Below are 21,494 nucleotides of genomic sequence, written 5' to 3'. Positions count from 1 at the left end.
CCTTGGAAATGGGGAGCTGCTGGGAGAAGTGGAATGGGGGACTGGGTAACACTGATCAATGCTCTAGATTCAGAGTTGGAGGAAGGTTTACCTGCAGCTAATATGGTAGGGCTTTGACTTTGGAAGTATTATGCTTTGTATAAAACCAACAAAGACTGGGAGAAAAAGACCTCAAATATTTTCTGAGTTTTTCTCAATTATTAATGCCTCCTCCTCAGGAAGTGCTGGGACATAATGTTTCTGGATCTGGCTTGAAGTGTCCTTGTTGTGTGACCCAGTGGTCTCTCAAAGGCTCTCCTGGCTCCCCAGTGCTCTGTCCATGATGAGTGCCAGGAATTTCTGAAAGCCAACCCCCAGGAACCGTGGGGCACCCGCAGCATGGTGCCTGTTACCTGAGCTACTATTGAAGAGGCAGGTGACTCAGAAGGAGCCTGCATGGAGAATAGACCAAGTAATGAGGATAGGCTCTATAGTTTTCAAAGGCTGATTTTTAAAAAAGGGCAGAGGCACATTCTGAAAATAAAAACAGTGCAACCTTCTCTGTGGGCAGGAGTTTTAGATCAGTCTTATCCAGATTTATTCACAGTAGTGGGAGTTAATGGAAAAGCCCAGCAGGCAGAAACCCTTCACTGAGTGCACACACCCTTGGGTCAGCTACTCTAGTGCTGTGTACACCTTGTCCTTGTGTGTGAGGAGGCGCTGACTAGGAAAGTGGCAGACCAAACGGGGGGAGTTGGTGCTGTAGATTGGCCCAGATCACAAGAATAAGTCAGAGTGATTTGTAAGATTTCACAGTTTTCCATGTTGCATCTGTAGTACAGCTTCATTCCCATCCACTTACTGAAGGATTTTAACATGAACAGGGTCATACCTGTCATGCCAGGGCCTGATTTCTTTCAGTCCACATCCAAACTTCCAGTCTCCAGTCCATGATGCCCACTGCCCATAGGCGAGCAAGTCACTCATCCCCTCTGGCTCTGACACTTCCACCTCCTCTTCTGCAGGATTCCCTAAGCTCTGAGGAGAGGGATTTGATGGAGATACCCCATTTAGTACCAAGTGTTCCAAGTTCTCTCACTCTCTCTCTCTATTGTCCAGTTGTGGGTCTTAGTATGTAGTTTTCTCTGACACAAGGAAGCTTCTCTAATGGTGGCTGAATGAGGCACTGACCTATGAGTATAGCAGAATAGCATTAGGAGTCATTTTATTCTTTGTTTCTTCTTTTCCTTTCCTTTCCTTTCCTTTCCTTTCCTTTCCTTTCCTTTCCTTTCCTTTCCTTTCCTTTCCTTTCCTTTCCTTTCCTTTCCTTTCCTTTCCTTTCCTTTCTTTTCTTTTCCCTTCTTTCCTTCCTTTCTTTGGTATTTGGGTTTACTGTAGGCCTCTGGTTTTTATTCACCCAAGCAGTATTGGAGATGCATTCCATCTTGTGGAGTGGGCCTAAGTCAAATTGGCCATTGGCTGTTTACACCCACAAGCTTTGTGCCACCATTGAACATCCTTGATCATGTATGGGGCTTGCACAGGCAACCACAGATGCCATGAGCTCATGAATTCAATGACCTTGCCACATGTGCAGAAGACACTGTTTCTCTATGGTGATCCTCTGCCTCTGATTCTTCAATTCCTTCACTAATGGGCACTGTGTGTGTGTGTGTGTGTGTGTGTGTGTGTGTGTGTGTGTGTGTTTGATATAGAAGTGCCATTTCCTCTGAGTACTACATGCTTATCCTTTGCAATTTGAACAGTGGTGACTTTCAGCATTAACTACCATTCACTTCACAGAGAAACCTCTTTGTGTAGGTCTGAGACCTACACAATCTCTGGTATAGAGGTAGGAACTTAGAAGGCAATTTGATACTATGCCTGTTTAGCAGAATAATCATAGTAAGTTTACCCCGGGGGCCTGTGAGCATTCCATCAATGGGCTCTTGGCCAGATTTACAGTACTGGGGAGAAAGACTTAAATCCAAGCAGAAAGTGGTCAGTTACCCTCCACATTTGTACCCCATTTGTTAGACTGGTGGGCATATCTTGCTACGCTGGTCATTATTGTTACTCACATGATTTAAAGATGGATAAAACTGTTCTTGGTTTCTTTGGCCCCCTCAGCTCCCTACATAGCACCTTCTTGTATTGGGCAAGCTAACCAGCCGAAAGGAAGCTTCTTAGTCGGCGCCTATTGGATTTCTCTGTGTACTGTGATCAATAATGTGTAGTGTCTTCAGCAATAGGGTGTTTCCATCAAGTTCCGGTACACAACCAAGAGTAGCAGCAGTGTCCTGTTATTCGGTGTGGGTGTGTCTCCGGGACACCTCTGACCATCAACTCCAGGGATATACCACACCTGGCACTGGGTGTGTCTCTGGGACACCTCTGACCATCAACTCCAGGGATATACCACACCTGGCACTGGGTGTGTCTCTGGGACACCTCTGACCAGCAACTCCAGGGATATACCTGGCAGTGGGCTTTTTTTTATTTGGCAGTCTATGAGTTCTGGGAGAATCACTATCCTCTGCATGGCATAACTCAAATTGAAATATTTGCTATGAGTATAATTAGAAAGCTTATAAACTATGAGGCTTCCGAATGACTTTTTCAAACATCTTCAGCATTAGTTATCCCTTCCCTACCCCCTCCTCTGCTAAGAGTCTTTATTTAGGTCACATAATTAAAAGCCCAATTGTATTTCTCTAACAATAGAATAAAAAAAAAAAAAAAAAAAAAACAGAGCAGGAGATGCCTCTACAGCATATTTTTTTCTCAGTTTGCTAGGATCTCATGCTCACCCCCTGGCCACCCTGAGTTTTGGAATTCTTATTGTCCTGGTTTACCATGGGCGGAGAGCCCTCGGCTCAAGGGAAGAAAGCACTACTTGGAGTTAGAGAGCTGCCTCCATGATTACGAGCACCCGCTGCTCTTGCGGAGCACCCATGTTTGCCTCCCAGCACCCTCAGGGTGCTTCCCAACCATCTACATAACTCCAGTTCCAGAGAACCAGACACTCTCTCCTGACCTCTCTGAGCACCAAGCACGCGCATCTTGTACATACACATACACACAGGCAAAACACTCACACACATACCAGGAAATAAATGGGCCTCTTTTCAAAAGAAAAGAAAGCACGAGCAAATAGATAAAAGGGCATTCTTCGTGCAGGTGTGAGCTCTCTCCCTTCTCTTGTCTTGTCAGGTAGTTTCCAGTGAGGCTGTGGAGGAAGACCTTGAGTTCTGAACCGTAGGTTAAGGGTAGAGGGTGTATTCTAATGCCTGCTATGAGTGAGGTACTAGGATGCTCATTAACTTCCCATCTATGGCTCCCCCATGACAAAAGACACCACTGCAAATTTCTGGGTGAGAGATCAAGAGGCTCAATTTGGTTCATACTACATCTTAGACACACACACACACACACACACACACACACACACACACACACACACACACCCTGCCCCCCACTGCATGCTTCAGTGTCTCTGTTATCCCATGCCTCTCAGAAGTGTTGACACTAATCAATTGCTTAAGGGAAGAGCAGTGGTCCTTTGGTAGAAATGCAGAGTCTTAGCCCCACCCTAGACTAGCAGCATCTGAATCCAAGTTTTAAGAGCATCCTGAGGTAAATCCCAGAATTCCAAGCAGTGGGTGTGGAGAAGCACTGGTCTATGGTCCTCCCTCTCCTCTGCTCTGTGCTCCAGGCTTCTTCTCTGGCCCCTCCCATAATTGAGGTAGAGCAGAGGAGAAAACAGTGAACAGACCTTAAAATATAAGTGGTCACCTGGGTCCTATGTATTTTGAACTGTTGTCAGCAAAGTCCCAATTTGTGCTGACAGGGAAAAGGGCTACTCGGAATGGCTGTGACGGGGGTGGGAGAGTGAGCGGTACTGTACTAGAGACGCACAACCCAGGATCCCTCCATCTTTCTGGTGCCACCTCAACTGCCCTGCTTCGTGCCCCTATTGGCATCTGTCCTCTGCAGAGGCCAACAAAGAGTGGCTCCCGTCCCTCCGGAGAACGTCCCGACAGGTCTCTGGATGTGACTGCCCCTCCAGTCTCACACTGATGTTATTAATTTTTAAAACAAACTTCCTGACTGAGGTTCTGGCTGCCTCTAAATTGTCTCTACAATGAGACTGTGTACTAATTAACCCATAGAAACAATCAATGATGTACCTTTTTCAAGTTTCAGAGTGATTAGAATATGAAAATGAAGAGCACAATGGTGCAGATGTTTGAAAGTCGCAGCAGACAGCAATTAGTGACAGGGGAACCAGCTGCTTATCTCTCCAGATAAAGCCTCTTAATAGGGAATTACACTGGAGGCGTCATTACCCAGATGGATCACACATGATTTACCGAGGAGGCGGGGCAGCGCTAACTTTGATTTGTGAGCCAGGTTCCTGTCAGGCTAACGCGCTTACCTTCAGAAAGGTGAACTGGTGGCTGCGGTGGAGGTAGCCTTTACCTGGCCACCTATTAGCCCGAGTCAGAGCAGATGTACAGGAGCCAGACAGCCTGCAGAAGCCACAAGCACCTGTCTCCTAGAGTCAGGCTCTATTGTTTAGGGGTGAACTCATTCAGCTGCCCCTGTGTGTTGGGAAGAATGAGAACCAGGCGAATGGTGACCTCTGGAAAGAAAGGCTTCTGCTTCCCTGCTAAGAGACTCTGTGTGTCTCTGTGTGTGTGTGTGTGTGTGTGTGTGTGTGTGTGTGTGTGTGTGTGTGTGAGAGAGAGAGAGAGAGAGAGGGGGGGGGGGGAGGGGGAAGAAAGAGAGAAAAAGAGGGAGGGAGGGAGAGAGGAAGGGAGAGAGAGAGGGAGAGGTGGAGAGATTCATCTTATTTGTCAAATATATCTTTGCTTGGGTCCTTTTATTAGGGTGTTTACTTGTATTCATGTTAATAGGCCTCTGAGCTATTCTGGGCACTAAGAATTCTAAATAACCCACTATGGCGTTTTATAAAAGTCTATTTATAGTACTTGCTTTGGTCTCTCAGGTAAATAATTGGAGTGGAATTGTTGGGTCATGAGGTATATTTAGCCTTGACAGAAATTGCCAGAACATTTTCCAATTTTTTCACCCGTTAACACTCTTCCCTCAAGCAATGCATGAAAGTCTCAAGTGTTTCCCATCTTTGCCTACATTTGCTGTTTGTCCTTTTTATCTTAGCCATCCCAGGAAGCAAGGGGGCATCTTCTTGTGGCTTTGTCATTTCCCTAGTGGCAAGTAATGTTGAGAACATAAGTATGAATTCAATGGTCATCCCCCCTAATTTCATTGCCCCAACTATTTCAGTGAAAGTATTTTGCAGTTACTGAGCAAAGCAGAACTGGTTGATATGCTAGTTAGATCTTATATACAGTCTTTTCATTTTGCATTGATGAGAAGTTAGACATCCAGGGTTTCTCTGTGTAGCTTTGCGCCTTTCCTGGAGCTCACTTGGTAGCCCAGGCTGACCTCGAACTCACAGAGATCTGCCTGGCTCTGCCTCCCACGTGCTGGGATTAAAGGCATGTGCCACCACCGCCCAGCTCCGTCTGATATTCTAAGTGTATTAGATCTCTTTATGTTGTCTCATGTATTGCTGAAATGCTGGGTTAAAGCACTGCTGTTATTCTTCTCCCCAGCTTTCAAGTTAGATGATTTCTTCTGTGTTCTTTTCATGCCCACTAGACATCTGTAGTGCCCTGGAAGCTGGTAGGCTCCTACTTGACGTTTTCGTTGTATCTTTATTCAGGTACAGAGTTGACATTTGCCTCTTCTAGTGTTCTTGTGATGGCTATGTTGAGGCTTCCCATCTGCTTATCAGTGGCCATGCATCCATTCCTTTAAATAGTTGAACATTTTCAGAATGGTTATTTTCATCTAGTTTTCTTTTCCTAATTGTGGGACATTTTTGCCCACCTCCTTGCTTTTTTAATAGTATGTGTGTGTATGTGCAGGTCCAGGTTGGAGGATAGAGGTGGTATCAAGTTCTATCATCCTCTGCCATATTCCCTTGAGAGAGTGTCTATCAGTGAGCCTGGAGCTAGTCTGGCAGCCAATACGCCAGCAATCTTTTTGTCTCTGCTCATACAGTGCTGGAGTTAATGGTGAGCATGGTCATACCCATTGTTTTGTGTGGGTGCTGGAGATTGCAATCTGGTCCCCATGATTGTATTGCAAGTATTCTTACCCCCTGAGTCACCACTCATGCCCCATTTAATAACTTTTCTATTGTGTCAAAGATATTGTATGCATCCTATATTATGTAGAGTCTACATGTTTTTCTCTAAAGAGTTTTGACTTTTGTTCTTGTAGGCAGTTAAATCAGGATCCTGTTTATATCCTTCATAGAATTTCTCAAGAAATGAGAGTTAGTGCACTTGTAAAGAGCATACCATTTTGAAGATATAGATAGAAAATACGGGCATTTCATTAAAGCTTCCCCCCAGCTGGTAAGAAATTCAGCCTTGCCCCATACTGTGCCATCTCAGTTCTTCACATTCAGCTTCAACTGATCATTGCATTTTGAGTTCTTTCTTCAAGTGTGCATTAAAGTTTGTCTAGAGACCTAAAATGAATCCTAGTAAGGTTTCTAGAATTCCTATCTACAAAGTTCTTTCCCAGGTGCCTAACTTCCCTCCAACTTCTGTTCCCTTAAAGTCTAAGCTTTGTTTTATGTGCCTATTGAATGCCAGCCCTGGACTCCACCTTTCCTCTCCCTACCTGAAAATTTCTCCTGCTCAGAAAACTGGGCACACCTTGAGGCCTGTGTTGCCCCTCCCTGCAATCACAGCCCATGTTGTCTGGTATTGACTGCAGGGGATGAATTGTTTCGTGTATTTTGTTCAGTTTTATATTTGTCTTCATGGAAATATTGTAGACAGTACCTGTTATTTCATCGTGGCTGAAATCAAGGCAGTGTTAACTTTCAATTATACAGAAAGGTAATGTACTCAGAGCAGCTTATGATCAGAGCCTGTGCCTTTGTGTGAGCTCTTACCACCTCCAGGGAAAGGAATGTGTTAGTATATCATTCACTGCACCCAAATAGCAAAGTATGGTTCTTATGGGAATCATACTGTGTTGACTTCCCAGGGTAACCCACAGGACACAAGAGGATGACAGGTCCAATTTATATACTTAAGGGAGCACTGAATAGAAACAATGCCTTTAAGGAGACCTGCAAAATGATACCACCAGTTGACAAGCCAATGCAGATCGGGAAAATTGCACAAAGTACTACCACTAGGTGAAGACAGGCAATTAATGGCTGCTGAGAGAGGAAGAATCAGTCCTCCAGGGACAAGCCCCTGAATGTTTATCCAATCCTGATTGGTCATCTTTACACACATGTATATATGAACAACACTAAATGGACTCAACAGGTTTTGTGAACACACACACACACACACACACACACACACACGTGTGTGTGTGTGTGTGTGTGTGTGTGTGTGTGTGTGTGTGTGTGTGTCTGTCTGTCTGTCTGTCTGTCTGTCTGTCTGTCCACCTGTCCACCCTGCTTCTCTGTTCCTTCTCTGTGGTCCCAGAGGTTTAAAGTATCATCTCCAATTCCCAAATTCCCATTATTTCTGATCCTTTATGATAGTGTCCTTGGACTTTGATTATTGAGCTCAGCCAGCAGGACAAATTGCTCTGAAATCACACACACACATACACACACACATACACACACATACACACACATACACACACACATACACACACACATACACACACACATACACACACATACACATACACACACATACACACACATACACACACATATACACACACACACATACACACACACATACATACACACATACACACACACACACACTAGCATGCATGTAATATTTGTAATGATAATTTAAAAAAGAGGTCATAAATTTGGAAAGGAGTGGGGAGGGGCACAGGAGGAGTTGGTAGGGGGAGAGGGGGAAGTAGAAATGATATAAATATAGTAGGCATATAGGAAATTCTCCACAAATGCAAAAAAAATCCATATATTACAGGAATAGTTCTTTAAATATCCTGTGTCCCATGGAATCAGAGAATCCTGAACCCGTGACTCCAGCAGGGTCCTCAGTGACATTCAACTATATCTACCATTAGCGAGTGCAGGAAGGTGTTTTGTAGCAAGCTCTAGGAAGGCAGCCAGCTTGATAGCTTTTGTGCTCATGAAGCTGAATGGCTTTTCTTGGGGCTTGGAGGAGTGGCTGGTGTGTGTGTCTTGCCAGAGTCACTGGCTTAAGTTCAAAAATGTTTTGGGAAAAATCTAGGACTTCGTGAAACATGTTTGTAAACCACTGGCACAGGATTCTCCTGGCAATATTAGAGTCTCTGTGGAGCCTAAGCCAGACGCTGGCTTTGATATAATCCAGGGTTCTGAACTCTGTCTGCTCACTGGGGTCACCTGAACGCTTTGAAGGAAGTGCTGGTGATTTGGACCCACCACTAGAATGTTGGCATAATTGCTCTGGGTAGATCTCAGGTATGTTGTTTTTAACAAGGTTTCCTGTGTGATTGTAGCATCCAGCTAAAGTTGGACCCTTTTCATCTAAGCAGGCAGTTTGTGGTTCCATTCCTTGTCTCCTCAGTCAGCTCTTGCTCAAGTTTAGGCACTTGCTTCTAGCCCCAGGAATAGAAAGCCAGGGCTCCCCAGAGCTCTAATGATTAGCCTGGATAAAAACCCCAGGGTGGGAGGTCTCAAACACCTGCATGCTCTCCCTTCTGGGACGGTAATATTTTCTTCCTCCTCTAATAGTGGCTATTCTGCCCCTCTTCCTCCCCCTCCTTCTCCCTACATCAGAAACAGTGTTAGGGTTTCTTACCATGTAAATTGCAGAGTTCGTGGAGCAAAACAGGAATGTTCAATGTTGCCAAATTGCATATCCTAACAGGCCTATGGTGGTTTGCTCTGCATATTTACCACTAAAAAGTGCTGCGAATGTCATGGTAACCACAGATGAGCCCGTGTTAAAACATGAGATCAGTGGGGTTTAAAACTGTGCATCAACATTACCTGGGAATCCTGGTAAAATCCATATTCCTTCCTCCCAGCCGAAGAGACAGTGAATTATTGAGTCTGCAATGGGCCAAGGAATCTGGATTCATAACTATTACCAAAAGTGCTTCTGATATAGTGACCCGACCCCACATCTGGAGAAGCAGCAAGTGCCAAGTTCAGAGATAAAGATTCCCCAGTGGCTTCATATTTCCCTGTGCTTGTAAATCAACATATCTCACAGACAGTAAATTCATATTATAGGTGTCATCAGGAAGAAGCAAGGACCAAGACAACCCGAAAGAGTAGTTTATCTCTAAGAATGCTTCTTTCATTTTTTTTTTCCCTCATTTGATTTACCATATTTGTTCCTTGGGGGAAAAAGATAGGAAAACGCTTAGCTTTGGATAATTATGACATAGTTCTCAGATACTAATTTTCTTCCATTGTTTAAGAATCTTAGAGTATTTTTATTTAAAAAAATATAAACTGATTTTTATAAAGAAACTTGACTTGTACAGAGTTTAAAGGCGTATGATTTGTATAAAAGATCTGGGGGAGGGAACAGTCGCTTTCCTTTATCTTTTTGCAGTACACATTGTCCATTTCTGTATGGGCAGAGTAAGGGCTCCATTCCCAGTGATGGACATAGTAGAGCTATTGTGTCCATGGCATGTCATGGCGGACAGATCAGGAACTGGGACTTCATGAATGCACTCCACATAACCATCAGAAGAACTGTCGGAGGCCTTCTCAGACGTTTTAGAAAGTGCTCTTTCTTGGTCCACCCTACCTCTCTGCTCCTTGTCTGCAGCCCCAGGCAGTGACGTGTTTAAAGAACCCTCTCCATGCCCACTGCTCCTGATCCTTTCCATCCTTCCCCTCTGTCCATCCTCACCTTTGATCATTGAACCCACCTGGAAAGGTAAACTGCCTATGAAATGGTGGGAACAGTGGGCCAGGCTGTAGTCTAGGGGAACACTAGCCTGTGAGCTGCAGCTGGTTCCTGGCTATAAGAACACAGGCCCTTCCTTTTACCTGCAGACCCTCCTCCGCAGTGGAGCTAACTGGAGACAATCAACAACACATAGGAAAGAAACAGCAGTATGAATTTCATTAATGGAGGAGGGGTTACCTTACCAGTAATTGAGGCCATACATTAAGAGGAAGGGGTGTTTTAATTCTTGTTTGGTCAACAGCTCGTGTATTTCAGCACTCCAGTTTGGTTGTGAGCCACTATCAAATGAAAGGTGAATGGTGTGTTGTCTTGTGTGTAGCTATATATTTTGCCATTATAATAGGAACCTCAGCTGTTTTTTTTTTTGTACTTATTTTTATTTAAGTGTGAATCGCTGTGTGTATGCCACCAGTGCGCATGAAGGTCAGGAGGAGCTAGAGTTACAGGCAGCTTGTAAGCCACCGGACCCAGCAAGCATGCTTAACCATTGAACCAGCCTTCCAGTCCCTCTTTGCTTTATTTATTAATTGCAAAGACATCCATAAACAATCTTGTGTACTTGGCTTTATAGTATCCTCTGAGAAGTATACAATACATAAAGGGATGGGAAATGTGTTTGTCTGTTTCTTTGCTTGCGTTTACCTAAAAATATTTACAGTCTTAGAGAAAGAGATGGTGTATATGGATTAAATACCACAATGGTATTGTAAGGACTGTGGTAGATGTTTTTATAGAAGTCAGTGGAACGGGCAGAAGAGAGAGTATAGGGAATTGGGTGTAACCGTGTTTGACGTGGTGACTGTGTTTGCAAGCAATATGTTGCAATGCATAGCACATTAATCTCATCATTGACACAATGAAATATCCATAATAAAATGCACATTCTTTCATTCAGTAAATGTTTATTGAGGGCCTGCTGTGTGCGGACGCATTGTGATAGGCACCTTGTTGATAGGTAATAAGCTAGAAAAGGAAGTGGGCATGTAATTCAATTATCATACAAATCAAACATGCAAAAATTAGCCACAGCTAGTGCAACAAAGGTGAGATGCATGTTTCTTGAAAGCTTAAAAATCATCATATTTCTCTAAGGTTGGGAGACATTACTAGAGCTAAAACCACAAAGCATGAAGAAAGTGATAAGTGTGGACTCTGCTGGAGGTTAAGGATCAGATGTTGGAGCTGAGAACAAGTGGAGAGTGTCAGGGACCAAGTTTCCAGCCATCACTTCATCCCCAAACCCCATCCACAGGTGGACTCTAATGTCCAGAGCTGGAGCCATGGAAGAGCTAGGGGTTTGGAGTAGGCAGGATCCCCACAAATCCTGTTGTACACAGGTTGAAAGCAGTAGTATTCGTATCTTATTTTACTTTACTCCCAGAAATGCCATAGCAACCTAAGGGAGTAGAACACATAGCCTTCTTGGGCCCCCCTTCAGCCTGAGGTGTAGTGACAGGCTGCAACAGAAATGGGGAAGTAGCAACCCCCTGATGCGTAAAAGATAAGTAAGTGACATTTAAGATTTTATCCTCCATTTTAAACTCATGCTTTTTTATAGAAACTGGGATATATCTTATGTCGACAGCAATAATCCCCAGTAGACAGCATCAAATGGCAGAGTGAATTCTGAATATATTGATGGTAATGGTGTTAATACTACAAACTCAAGATGACAAAAATATTATTTTTTCCTGGATGTGTATTGGCTTGACTTGGGGAGACTATCACACTTGGAAAACTAGGTAGTGTGGTCATACAAACATAAAAAATATTTCACTAAATTGTGGTGACAAACTTTTCCTCCAGAGATTCCAGGAGTCAGTGTGAAGCAAAGGCTGTTGAATTAAGACATTGACTTTTACTTACAAAACTTCGGCCACCCATGTCTTGACTCTCCAGGGAACTATCAGGATGGTTTCAACTAGAACATTCAGTTCTATTGCATCAATAACAAATAGAATTAAAGCAATGGAAGGTATATAGGTAAGATCAGAGGTGATCAACTGATAACAAATAGATAATAAAGGAGGCTGATGTGTAGATATTGGACTGATAGACATTATAGGATGAAATGGCCAAATTTTCTACACCAATCACCATATTTTTCTTAGAGTGAATGTTATAAGAAGTTTCCTTCAAATTACTAATATTTCCCCTTCTGTAACAAATCAGAAACTAACCTATCCTGTAAGTTTACCGCTATGTGCACAAATTAAGCTTTGAGTGAACTTGCAGGATTATGTCCTTCCGTGACTACCATGACTTTAAACTCTCCAGAATAGAGAAAGCATTTCTAACTAAATTTCCAATGTCAGTTAGCCCTTCCATTCCCTCTGTGACTTTGTAAACGCCGACGATGATTTGCCATTCTTGGGAGTCAGTCCTAGGAAAAGTGTTGAAGACATTCACTCATTTCTGTAGGGGAAACACAAATGGCAGAGTAAAGGAAAGGTGATTTTGAGTGATCGCAATTTGTTCCTGGTCCATTTGTTCATAAAACTCAAGCTTTCTTTGGAGACTTTCCTCAAAGAGTTGGAACTGTTCAACACAGCTCACAGATCCTGCCACATGCTAGCCCTCAAGCCCAGGGGCGTGCCCATCGACAAAGATGAGGATAGTTCCTGCATGTTTCTCTTCTTGTGTGTCTTCTGTATGTCCTGCACATGTGCTGTTTTCCACTTGCTGAACTCAGTGGGGCTTGCATACAAAGAGACTAAGCTCTGTGGTGTGTGGTCCACACTAAAGTAAGCAGGGAATCCGAAGAGGGGCATACTATGCTTCTAAGGGGAGACTGGGCAAGTAAGAGGCAGCTTGAATTAGGCAAAGGAGCACACATGGAGGAGTTCAGGCTCTTGCTGACTCTGCTGCCTTGGACAGGATTCTCCACTCCTTAAGGGTCAGCTTCTTCTTCATAAGAGTCAAGCTCAGAAGCTTGGGCCTATTCTGTCCTCTCTCTATAGAGTTCTTGGACTGCTTTAAATCAAGTTCTTTAGAGGGGAGAGACAGCAATTAAAGCATCCTTGTTAAGGTCCAAATCCAGTATCTTTAGAACTAGAATTGAGAAAATCGTTTTGTTTTTTTGTTTTGGGTTTTTTTTTTTTTTTTTTTTTTTTTTTTTTTTTTTTTTGAGACAGGGTTTCTCTGTGTAGCTTTGCACCTTTCCTGGAACTCACTCTGTAGACCAGGCTGGCCTCGAACTCATGGAGATCTGCCTGGCTCTGCCTCCTAAGTACTGGGATTAAAGGCGTGCACCGCCACCTCTCTCTCTCTCTCTCTCTCTCTCTCTCTCTCTCTCTCTCTCTCTCTCATTCTGAAGTTCGGGAAAATATTAGCATAATCACTTATTTGAAATTTAAAATAATTAAGCTTTTAGACAATAACAAGTTCCAACATGCTCATTTTTGTTTTTCTCTTCCTCTTCACTCTACCCACTTTCAGGCTTATGAGAGGCCCCAGAAACACTCAACACTTCATTATGACTCAGGCCTCTCACAGGGCTTCACCAGTGACACCTTAAAACCAAAGCACCAGCAAAAAAGCAGCAGCCAGAACCACATGGACTGGTCCACCAACTCTGACAGTGGGCCCAACACTCAGAATTGCTTCATCAGTCCAGAATCTGGCAGAGACATTGCAAGCACCAGCAAGATCCCAGCTCTTGAACCCGTGGCTTCCTTTGCAAAGGCCCAGAGCAAGAAAGGCAATACAGGAAGTCCTTGGAGTCAGTTGTCCAACAGCAGCAAAGATCTTCTCTTGGGAAATGTGGTACCCTCCCCCAGCAACCACAGCTCCCCAGCGCCTACTAGCAACTCAGCTGAGGGCAACGGACTCCAGCCATTGGGAGATCAAGATGGAGGAGGTACCAAGGAGCTCCCAGAACCACCCACTGTAGGTAGCAAGAAGAAATCCAGTAAAAAAGATGTGATCAGTCAGACCATACCAAACTCAGATTTGGATTGGGTCAAAAGTGCCCAGAAAGCATTTGAAAACACAGAAGGAAAAAGAGAGGGTTACTCTGCAGATAACGCGCAAGAGGCTTCACCAAGCAGGCAGAGTATCAGTTCCGTCAGTAATCCTGAAAATGATGCCAGTCATGTCCGGATTACTATCCCCATAAAGACACCTTCTCTGGATCCAACCAACCATAAGAGGAAAAAGAGGCAGTCCATTAAAGCCGTGGTGGAAAAAATCATCCCAGAGAAAGCACTAGCTTCGGGAATTGCTATGAGCAGTGAAGTAGTTAGCAGGATACTTTCCAACTCAGAGGGGAACAAGAAAGAGCCCCGAGTCCCCAAGTTGGGAAAGATGATAGAGAACGAGCTTCCCTCAGTTGGCCTTGAAATGTGTGGGAATGCTGAGAAAACCGTCCCTGGAGGTGTGTCTAAGCAGAGGAAAACACCCGTGGTCATGACATCACCAACACGCACAGAGCACTCTCCATCAGGGAAGCTGCCCGAAATCCAGCACCCCAAATTTGCTGCGAAGAGGAGGTGTAGCAAGGCCAAACCTCCGGCTATGCTTCGAGAGGCAGTCTTAGCTACGGCTGAGAAGCTGTTGGTGGAGCCGCCATCCGCTTACCCCATCACCCCGTCCAGCCCTCTGTACACCAACACGGACAGTCTTACTGTGATCACACCGGTCAAGAAGAAGCGGGGACGGCCCAAGAAGCAGCCTTTGCTCACAGTGGAGACAATTCACGAAGGTACCTCCACCAGCCCCGTTAGTCCCATCTGCAGAGAGTTTCCTGGCACCAAGAAACGGAAGAGGCGGCGCAATCTGGCTAAGCTGGCCCAGTTGGTGCCAGGAGAGGACAAACCCATGAGTGAGATGAAGTTTCACAAAAAGGTTGGAAAGCTTGGCGTGTTGGATAAGAAGACCATCAAGACGATCAATAAGATGAAGACCCTCAAGAGAAAAAATATTTTGAATCAGATCTTGTCCTGTTCCAGCAGCGTGGCCCTCAAGGCCAAAGCTCCCCCGGAGACCAGTCCTGGGGCAGCATCATCCATTGAAAGCAAACTGGGCAAGCAGATTAACGTCAGCAAGAGAGGAACCATCTACATTGGCAAGAAGAGGGGCAGGAAGCCGAGAACAGAGTTGCCACCCCCATCCGAAGAACCCAAAACAGCCATCAAGCACCCCAGGCCTGTTCCGAGCCAGCCGGACATTCCAGCCGTGCCTTCCAACTTTCAGTCACTTGTGGCTTCGTCACCAGCAGCCATGCACCCCCTTTCGACGCAGTTAGGTGGGTCCAATGGCAACCTGAGCCCCGCCAGCACCGAAACCAATTTTTCAGAATTGAAAACTATGCCAAACCTCCAGCCCATCAGTGCTCTCCCAACCAAAACCCAGAAGGGAATCCACAGCGGGACCTGGAAGCTGTCTCCACCCAGGCTGATGGCCAACTCTCCTTCACACCTTTGCGAGATCAGCTCTCTGAAGGAGATAACGTTGTCCCCCGTGAGCGAGTCCCACAGCGAGGAGACCATCCCGAGCGACAGTGGCATCGGGACGGACAACAACAGCACCTCGGACCAAGCCGAGAAGAGTTCCGAATCCCGGCGAAGGTACTCTTTCGACTTCTGTGCCCTGGACAACCCGGAGGCCATCCCCTCTGACACCAGCACAAAGAACAGGCACGGCCACCGGCAGAAGCATCTCATTGTGGACACGTTTCTGGCCCACGAAAGCCTCAAGAGGCCAAAGCACAAGAGGAAAAGGAAGAGCCTGCAGAACCGCGACGATCTCCAGTTTCTGGCTGAGCTGGAAGAGCTCATCACCAAATTTCAAGTGTTCAGGATCTCCCACCGGGGCTACACTTTTTACCATGAGAACCCATACCCCAGCATCTTTAGGATCAACTTTGATCACTATTACCCGGTGCCATATATCCAGTATGACCCATTGCTCTATCTTCGTAGGACTTCAGATTTGAAGTCAAAGAAGAAGCGTGGTAGGCCTGCAAAAACCAATGACACCATGACAAAGGTGCCTTTTTTACAGGGGTTCAGCTACCCTATTCCCAGTGGAAGTTACTATGCACCCTATGGAATGCCTTACACATCAATGCCTATGATGAACCTTGGTTACTACGGTCAGTATCCGGCTCCTCTGTACCTATCGCACACACTTGGAGCAGCATCCCCATTCATGAGGCCCACAGTGCCACCACCTCAGTTCCACCCAAGTTCCCATGTCAAGATGTCTGGGGCAACTAAACATAAAGCCAAGCATGGAGTCCACTTGCAGGGAACTGTAGGCATGGGCCTTGGTGACATACAGCCATCCCTGAACCCTCCCAAGGTGGGCGGGGCCACTCTGTCCAGCAGTCGGCTCCACAAGAGGAAACACAAACACAAGCATAAGCACAAGGAAGACCGAATCCTAGGGACCCACGACAATCTGAGCGGTCTCTTCGCAGGCAAAGCCACAGGCTTCTCCAGCCACCTCCTGAGTGAGCGGCTGAGCAGTGCAGACAAAGAGCTCCCGTTGGTGAGTGAGAAGACCAAGCATAAGGAGAGACAGAAGCACCAGCATGGTGACACCGGCCACAAGGTTTCAAAGAACAACTTTGAGGTGGACACCCTGTCGACACTGTCACTTTCTGATGCCCAGCACTGGACACAGGCTAAGGACAAAGGGGACTTGAGCAGCGAGCCTGTGGACTCGTGTGCTAAAAGGTACTCTGGTGGGGACAGCGGCGGCAGCAGCACAAGATCCGAGAGTCTGGATGTGTTCAGTGAAATGAATCCTTCCGGTGACAAGTGGGACAGTGACGTCAGTGGGGGTAAGAGGCGGAGCTTTGAAGGCTTTGGGACATACAGGGAAAAGGACATCCAAGCCTTCAAGATGAACCGCAAGGAGAGAAGTTCTTATGAGTCCTCCATGTCTCCAGGTAAGACCACATTTTTCTCTGGATTTGGGCTTCCCTGTTGTTTAAGTCCTGGCCTTTGCAGTATGAATGCCCATCACATTGGGCACATAGTGTTCACTGTTTTACAAAAAGGGGGAGCTAAATGCAAATAGGTCGCCTTGCATGCTTGAGTTTGCTCTGTATTTCATGTATTGTTTACATGGTTTCGGTAGTCTTTCTGATCCACTAAAGCCAATGCCTCAAAACAGAAACAGCCTCAGTAACTCTCCAAGTGACAGACATACATGCTACAATTGTACTTTTGCTCTTGTTTTGGTTTGGTTCCATTTTTTAAGACAGGGTTTCTCTGTGTAGCCCTGGCTGTCCTGGAACTCACTCTGTAGTCCAGGCTGGACTAGAACTCAGAGATATGCCTGCCTCTGCCTCCCAAGTGCAGGATTAAAGGCCTGCAGTGCCACTTCCCAGCTTACACTAGTACTTTTTATTAAAGATCCTGTTCTTACCTCATTAGGTCCTGATTACATGATACAATTTGCTAGTTGAGGCTCTAAAACTCAGTAGACTACCAACAAAATCTTAAGAATGCCAAGGCTATATAAGAATGGTGCTGAGTGTATGTGACATGTTGATAGTAGAAGTCACCTATCTTAGGTGACAAATTTATCACAAAGTGATTGGAAGCTAATGATTAGAGAATCCTGAAGTCTAACCAATTAGGAAGCCACAGTCCTAAACCATGTCATTGATTCTTAACCATGGGCATTGGACAGGCTGCCACAGTCAGTCAGGACCCTAAAGTGAAGCCTTGATTGTATTTACAATCTTGCTTCCATGCACTAAAGGGAAGAGGCTTGGAGAAAGATATTTTGTTCCTCCTCTACAGACAGAACCATATCCCTGGGATTTTTAGCACGCCCACTAAATTGGAATTTTTACTTCCTGATGTCTAAACGAATATGTTCATTGCTACCAGAAAAATCTCACTCCTTGTCAGTTACTGGCAGAATTTCTTTGCTACTCTCCTGGTCCACATAAGTCCTTTCCTGCCATGGAGTTTTACAATTTGGCAAACATATCCCTGTATCCCTGTCCATATAGTACATGAATGCTAGAACTCTTAGGACAACATAATTACTTGGAAAATAGTAGAAATTCCACAAATAAGAATTGAGAATTAAAAGAATATCTTGGGGACAATATTCTCTTGTCCCCAAATGGTGTAAAGCACTCTGGCCAAACCCTTGTTTTAAAGGACTCATTGAACACTGAAGATGTGAATATAATATTTTAATTATTTAAAATTTTAGGTTTAGGTTGCATGGTTCCCCCTTGCCCTCTGTCTTCCTGGGGAGTCCACAGTTAGTGACTGTGGAAACAGTCTGTTCAAAAGGAATGAAATACTATTTCTTGGCCAACAATTCTCAGAAACGACTAAACACCGCATTGTGTTGTTGTTGGTTTGTGAGTTACCGCGGTGGTAGATTGTCTCTTAACGAAAGGAGACGGTTTGTAGTTATGTGTCATGGATTTGGTGACATGGTGAAGGTACCAAATGGCCCGCATACCCTGCCTGCCCAGAGCTATTGCTGTTGCTCATTCAATGACTACCTGGTTTCTTGAAGAGCCTAGAGGAAGCCCACCTGGCATGGGGTATTGTATTAAACATGGACATGAAAAATGTTGGTTTCTTCCAGCAGCGTAGCACTGATCTACAAAAGCTGAACTAGCAATAGACAGAGTTGTTACTTGCAGGGAGTAGGGGGGGGTGAAAAGGAGGAGATGGTAATTTCTGAGAATCATTTAGCTAAAAAAAAAAAAAATACTAACAGTGGTTTGTTTTCCTAAGAAGTTATAAGAATCTACGGTGCACAGACTTAAGGGAGGGAAAATTCCTGGAGTGAAAATCAGTGGCTGTGGCATATTACATTGGGACTTTTCTGTGGTCAGACATTTTTGCTGGGTGTTCAATGAATTCTCAGTTTCCCAGCGGTGGCTCATCTCCAGACACTTGGAGTGCTTCTGAGGGTGCCCTCACTCCAGCAGTGCATTCACGTGGTGAATATTCCTTTATTCAAAACCCTCCCTACCTCTCTCCTATAATCTCATTTGATATTCAGTCAGCCATAGGAGAGGGAACGAAATAGCCATCATGTCAGCATTCGAAGTGAGCCATGCTGAGACAAAAGATCTGGGTGCTAGGCACGGTTCTGTAATGAACCACCTGTTTGGCCTGCAGCATGGCATTTCACTTCTTTCGGGTATTACCTGCCCATCCATTCTATCACTCAAAGAAGAGGGCCTGAATTCTCATGTGTAGTGTATTTGAGACCCTGAAATTGTTTTCTACACATTGCTTCATAGTATGCTTTCTGCAGACCTAGCCTATAGATACACATTGAGTATTGTTTATCCAAAGTGCTTGGGATGAGAATATTTTAAATTTCAGATTTTTTTATTTCCAAATATTTGCATTATATAATGAGACATCTTGGGGATAAGACCGGGGTCTAAACACAAAATTCATTTATATTTCATATGTAGCATAAACATGTAGCCTGACAGTAATTTTATATGATCTTTTAAAAATGTTTTTTTGTGGAAAATGAAATTTATAGTATGGGATCTTTCTAATTGTGTCATATTGGTGTTTATATTTATTTAGTTTTTGGAGTATTGCAGATTCTGGATTTTCAGATAAGTTATGCCCATCCTGTATTATTATTTTTCATTGACAAATGCAAAACGCAGGGCTCCAAGAGAGCCAGTGACCTGCCCACGGTCACACAGCTGTCGGTTGTGATGCTAAGCGAGCCTGACCTTTGTCTGCTGCACTGAGGTGCAACCACAGCTCAGGTACTGACTAGGGGCAAGTCCAGAACACAGGGCCTGTCTCCAAGCCGAGCATCCCCACGTGCCGCTACTGCCTTCAGAATCTCATCTGTCCTCCAGCGGCTTTCCCTCCGCCAAGATGTGACTGTCTAATAATGATCATGTGACATTTGCAGAAGAAAGCAATGAAGGAAAGAATGCACTCTTTGACGAAGTCCCCAACTTGTGCAGGGCCCCCTCATGACCCCCCTTCGAAACACAAGTTGCAAGCAATTCTCAAGAATAGGTGTGATTTTTCTGAGGATTTTTGCCCCCCCCCCCTTTGTGTCAGTCTCTGGCTAATTATCTGGGTAATTTCCCACCCCCACCCCCCAACTCATTAAAGAATCATAATCACTAATGGCTTCTATGTCTGTCTAAGTGAATTATACTTGATGTCTCTGCTCATCTTGTTAACTAGCCCCTCCCTGGCAACCCTTGACCTATACCCATGCCTGGGTCCTAAATACCCCGTCTATTTCTGCAGCCCAAAGCGTCAGGCAAAAATGTCCTTGGCTATACTTAGAACCTAGGATCAGAGTTTGTCAAAACTCTCTAGAAGGCATCTTTCTTAATGTAAAATTTTTTAAAATGCACAAAGTCCCATGAAAAGATATGAAGCAGGTAAGATGAAAAGGAGGGTACTGGAGCCATTAAGAGCTTCCAGAAATTGTATTCATGTGGACAACACTAACACTCATGTAGGAAAATACCTGAATTTCCCACAGCTTCTTTCCCAGCACTCTTTGTCATTCTATGCTGGATTCATTTCCTCCACCTCTGAACATCCCATTTCACACGAGCTATTCTTCTCTAAAATAGATACAGCCACTATATAGTTGTTGTTCTATAGCCTACTGAAGACCAGATTTAGGAGCCTAGTTTCGAAAGGGTTTTATGCCCTCCCTGAGATCAGAGCTGTTGAAAGGCACCATATAAATGTAAGTCGTTACCATTATGGAAAAAGGAATTAGAGACCCCATTTAGCAAAGGCAGCAGTTGCACACTCCATTTCATCCTTCCTGCTTGGTGAATCCTTCATTCCCATGCCTCGGCTCAGCCAAGGATTGCATTGTCTCACGAGCTCCCTTATAACCCGCTCAGCTTAGAGTTGCCCAAGTCCTTCTCTATTTTCCTTCTTTCACTCTGCATCTTCAATTTCAGAAGAAAGCAACTCTTTGGGCCTGTTTTCTAGATGTATACCATCTGCTAAATCACCATTCTTTAAAATGCTTGATTTGTGCCCAAAATGCATAACAACATGGAAAGAGATAGTCTCTGATTCAGACTTATCAGCATTATTTGAGTGTAGCATGAATCTTAAAAGGTCTTCATACAAATAAAATCACATTTCAGCACAAATAAAATATCACCATATTTGAGTCTCTCTGTCACCAGGCATCACTATCCCTCTTGCGTGCACAGGCTTCCAGAAAAGCAAGCCTGTCCAGAGTTGACAACACATAATCAGAATGATGCCATGTGCCTTCAAAGCCAAATTCCCATAGGTGATAGAAGTCTCTAGTGTTAGTGATGGTCTTCCTCTTTGGATTATTGGAATCAATCTTTGCATATTTTGACCTAAATTTCTGCCATGTCTGAGATATCACGACTAAACCTGCTGTCTAGGCTCCTTTCAAATAATGGGAAAGCAGTAATGTGAGTATATTTGCATATGGTACCTTTTAGTTCAATGCCATCATTAGACAAGGAAGCCAGCCCTCATTCCCAAATGTCAAATGCCTGCCACATGATGAATGGAGGCTAAGAACTAATCCTGAGGTCACCTCCCAGATATCAGA

General features: G+C 44.6%; 1 protein-coding gene across 2 annotated transcripts in view; it reads left to right on the top strand.

Moving 5' to 3' along the window:
- The window catches only part of LOC102908301 (SET-binding protein), a 351,782-nt gene that overhangs the window by 225,105 nt on the left and 105,183 nt on the right, over positions 1-21,494 (top strand). For both annotated transcript variants that reach the window (XM_015992691.3, XM_076555563.1), the window contains one exon: positions 13,389-16,845. In XM_015992691.3, the coding sequence (XP_015848177.1) occupies positions 13,389-16,845 (3,457 nt within the window). The remainder of the gene's footprint in view (positions 1-13,388; positions 16,846-21,494) is intronic.

The sequence above is a fragment of the Peromyscus maniculatus genome, chromosome 19 (assembly GCF_049852395.1).
Source record: "Peromyscus maniculatus bairdii isolate BWxNUB_F1_BW_parent chromosome 19, HU_Pman_BW_mat_3.1, whole genome shotgun sequence".
Lineage (NCBI taxonomy): Eukaryota > Metazoa > Chordata > Mammalia > Rodentia > Cricetidae > Peromyscus > Peromyscus maniculatus.
Note: the sequence above shows the minus strand (reverse complement) of the source record. Positions and strands in the feature narration are given on the sequence as shown.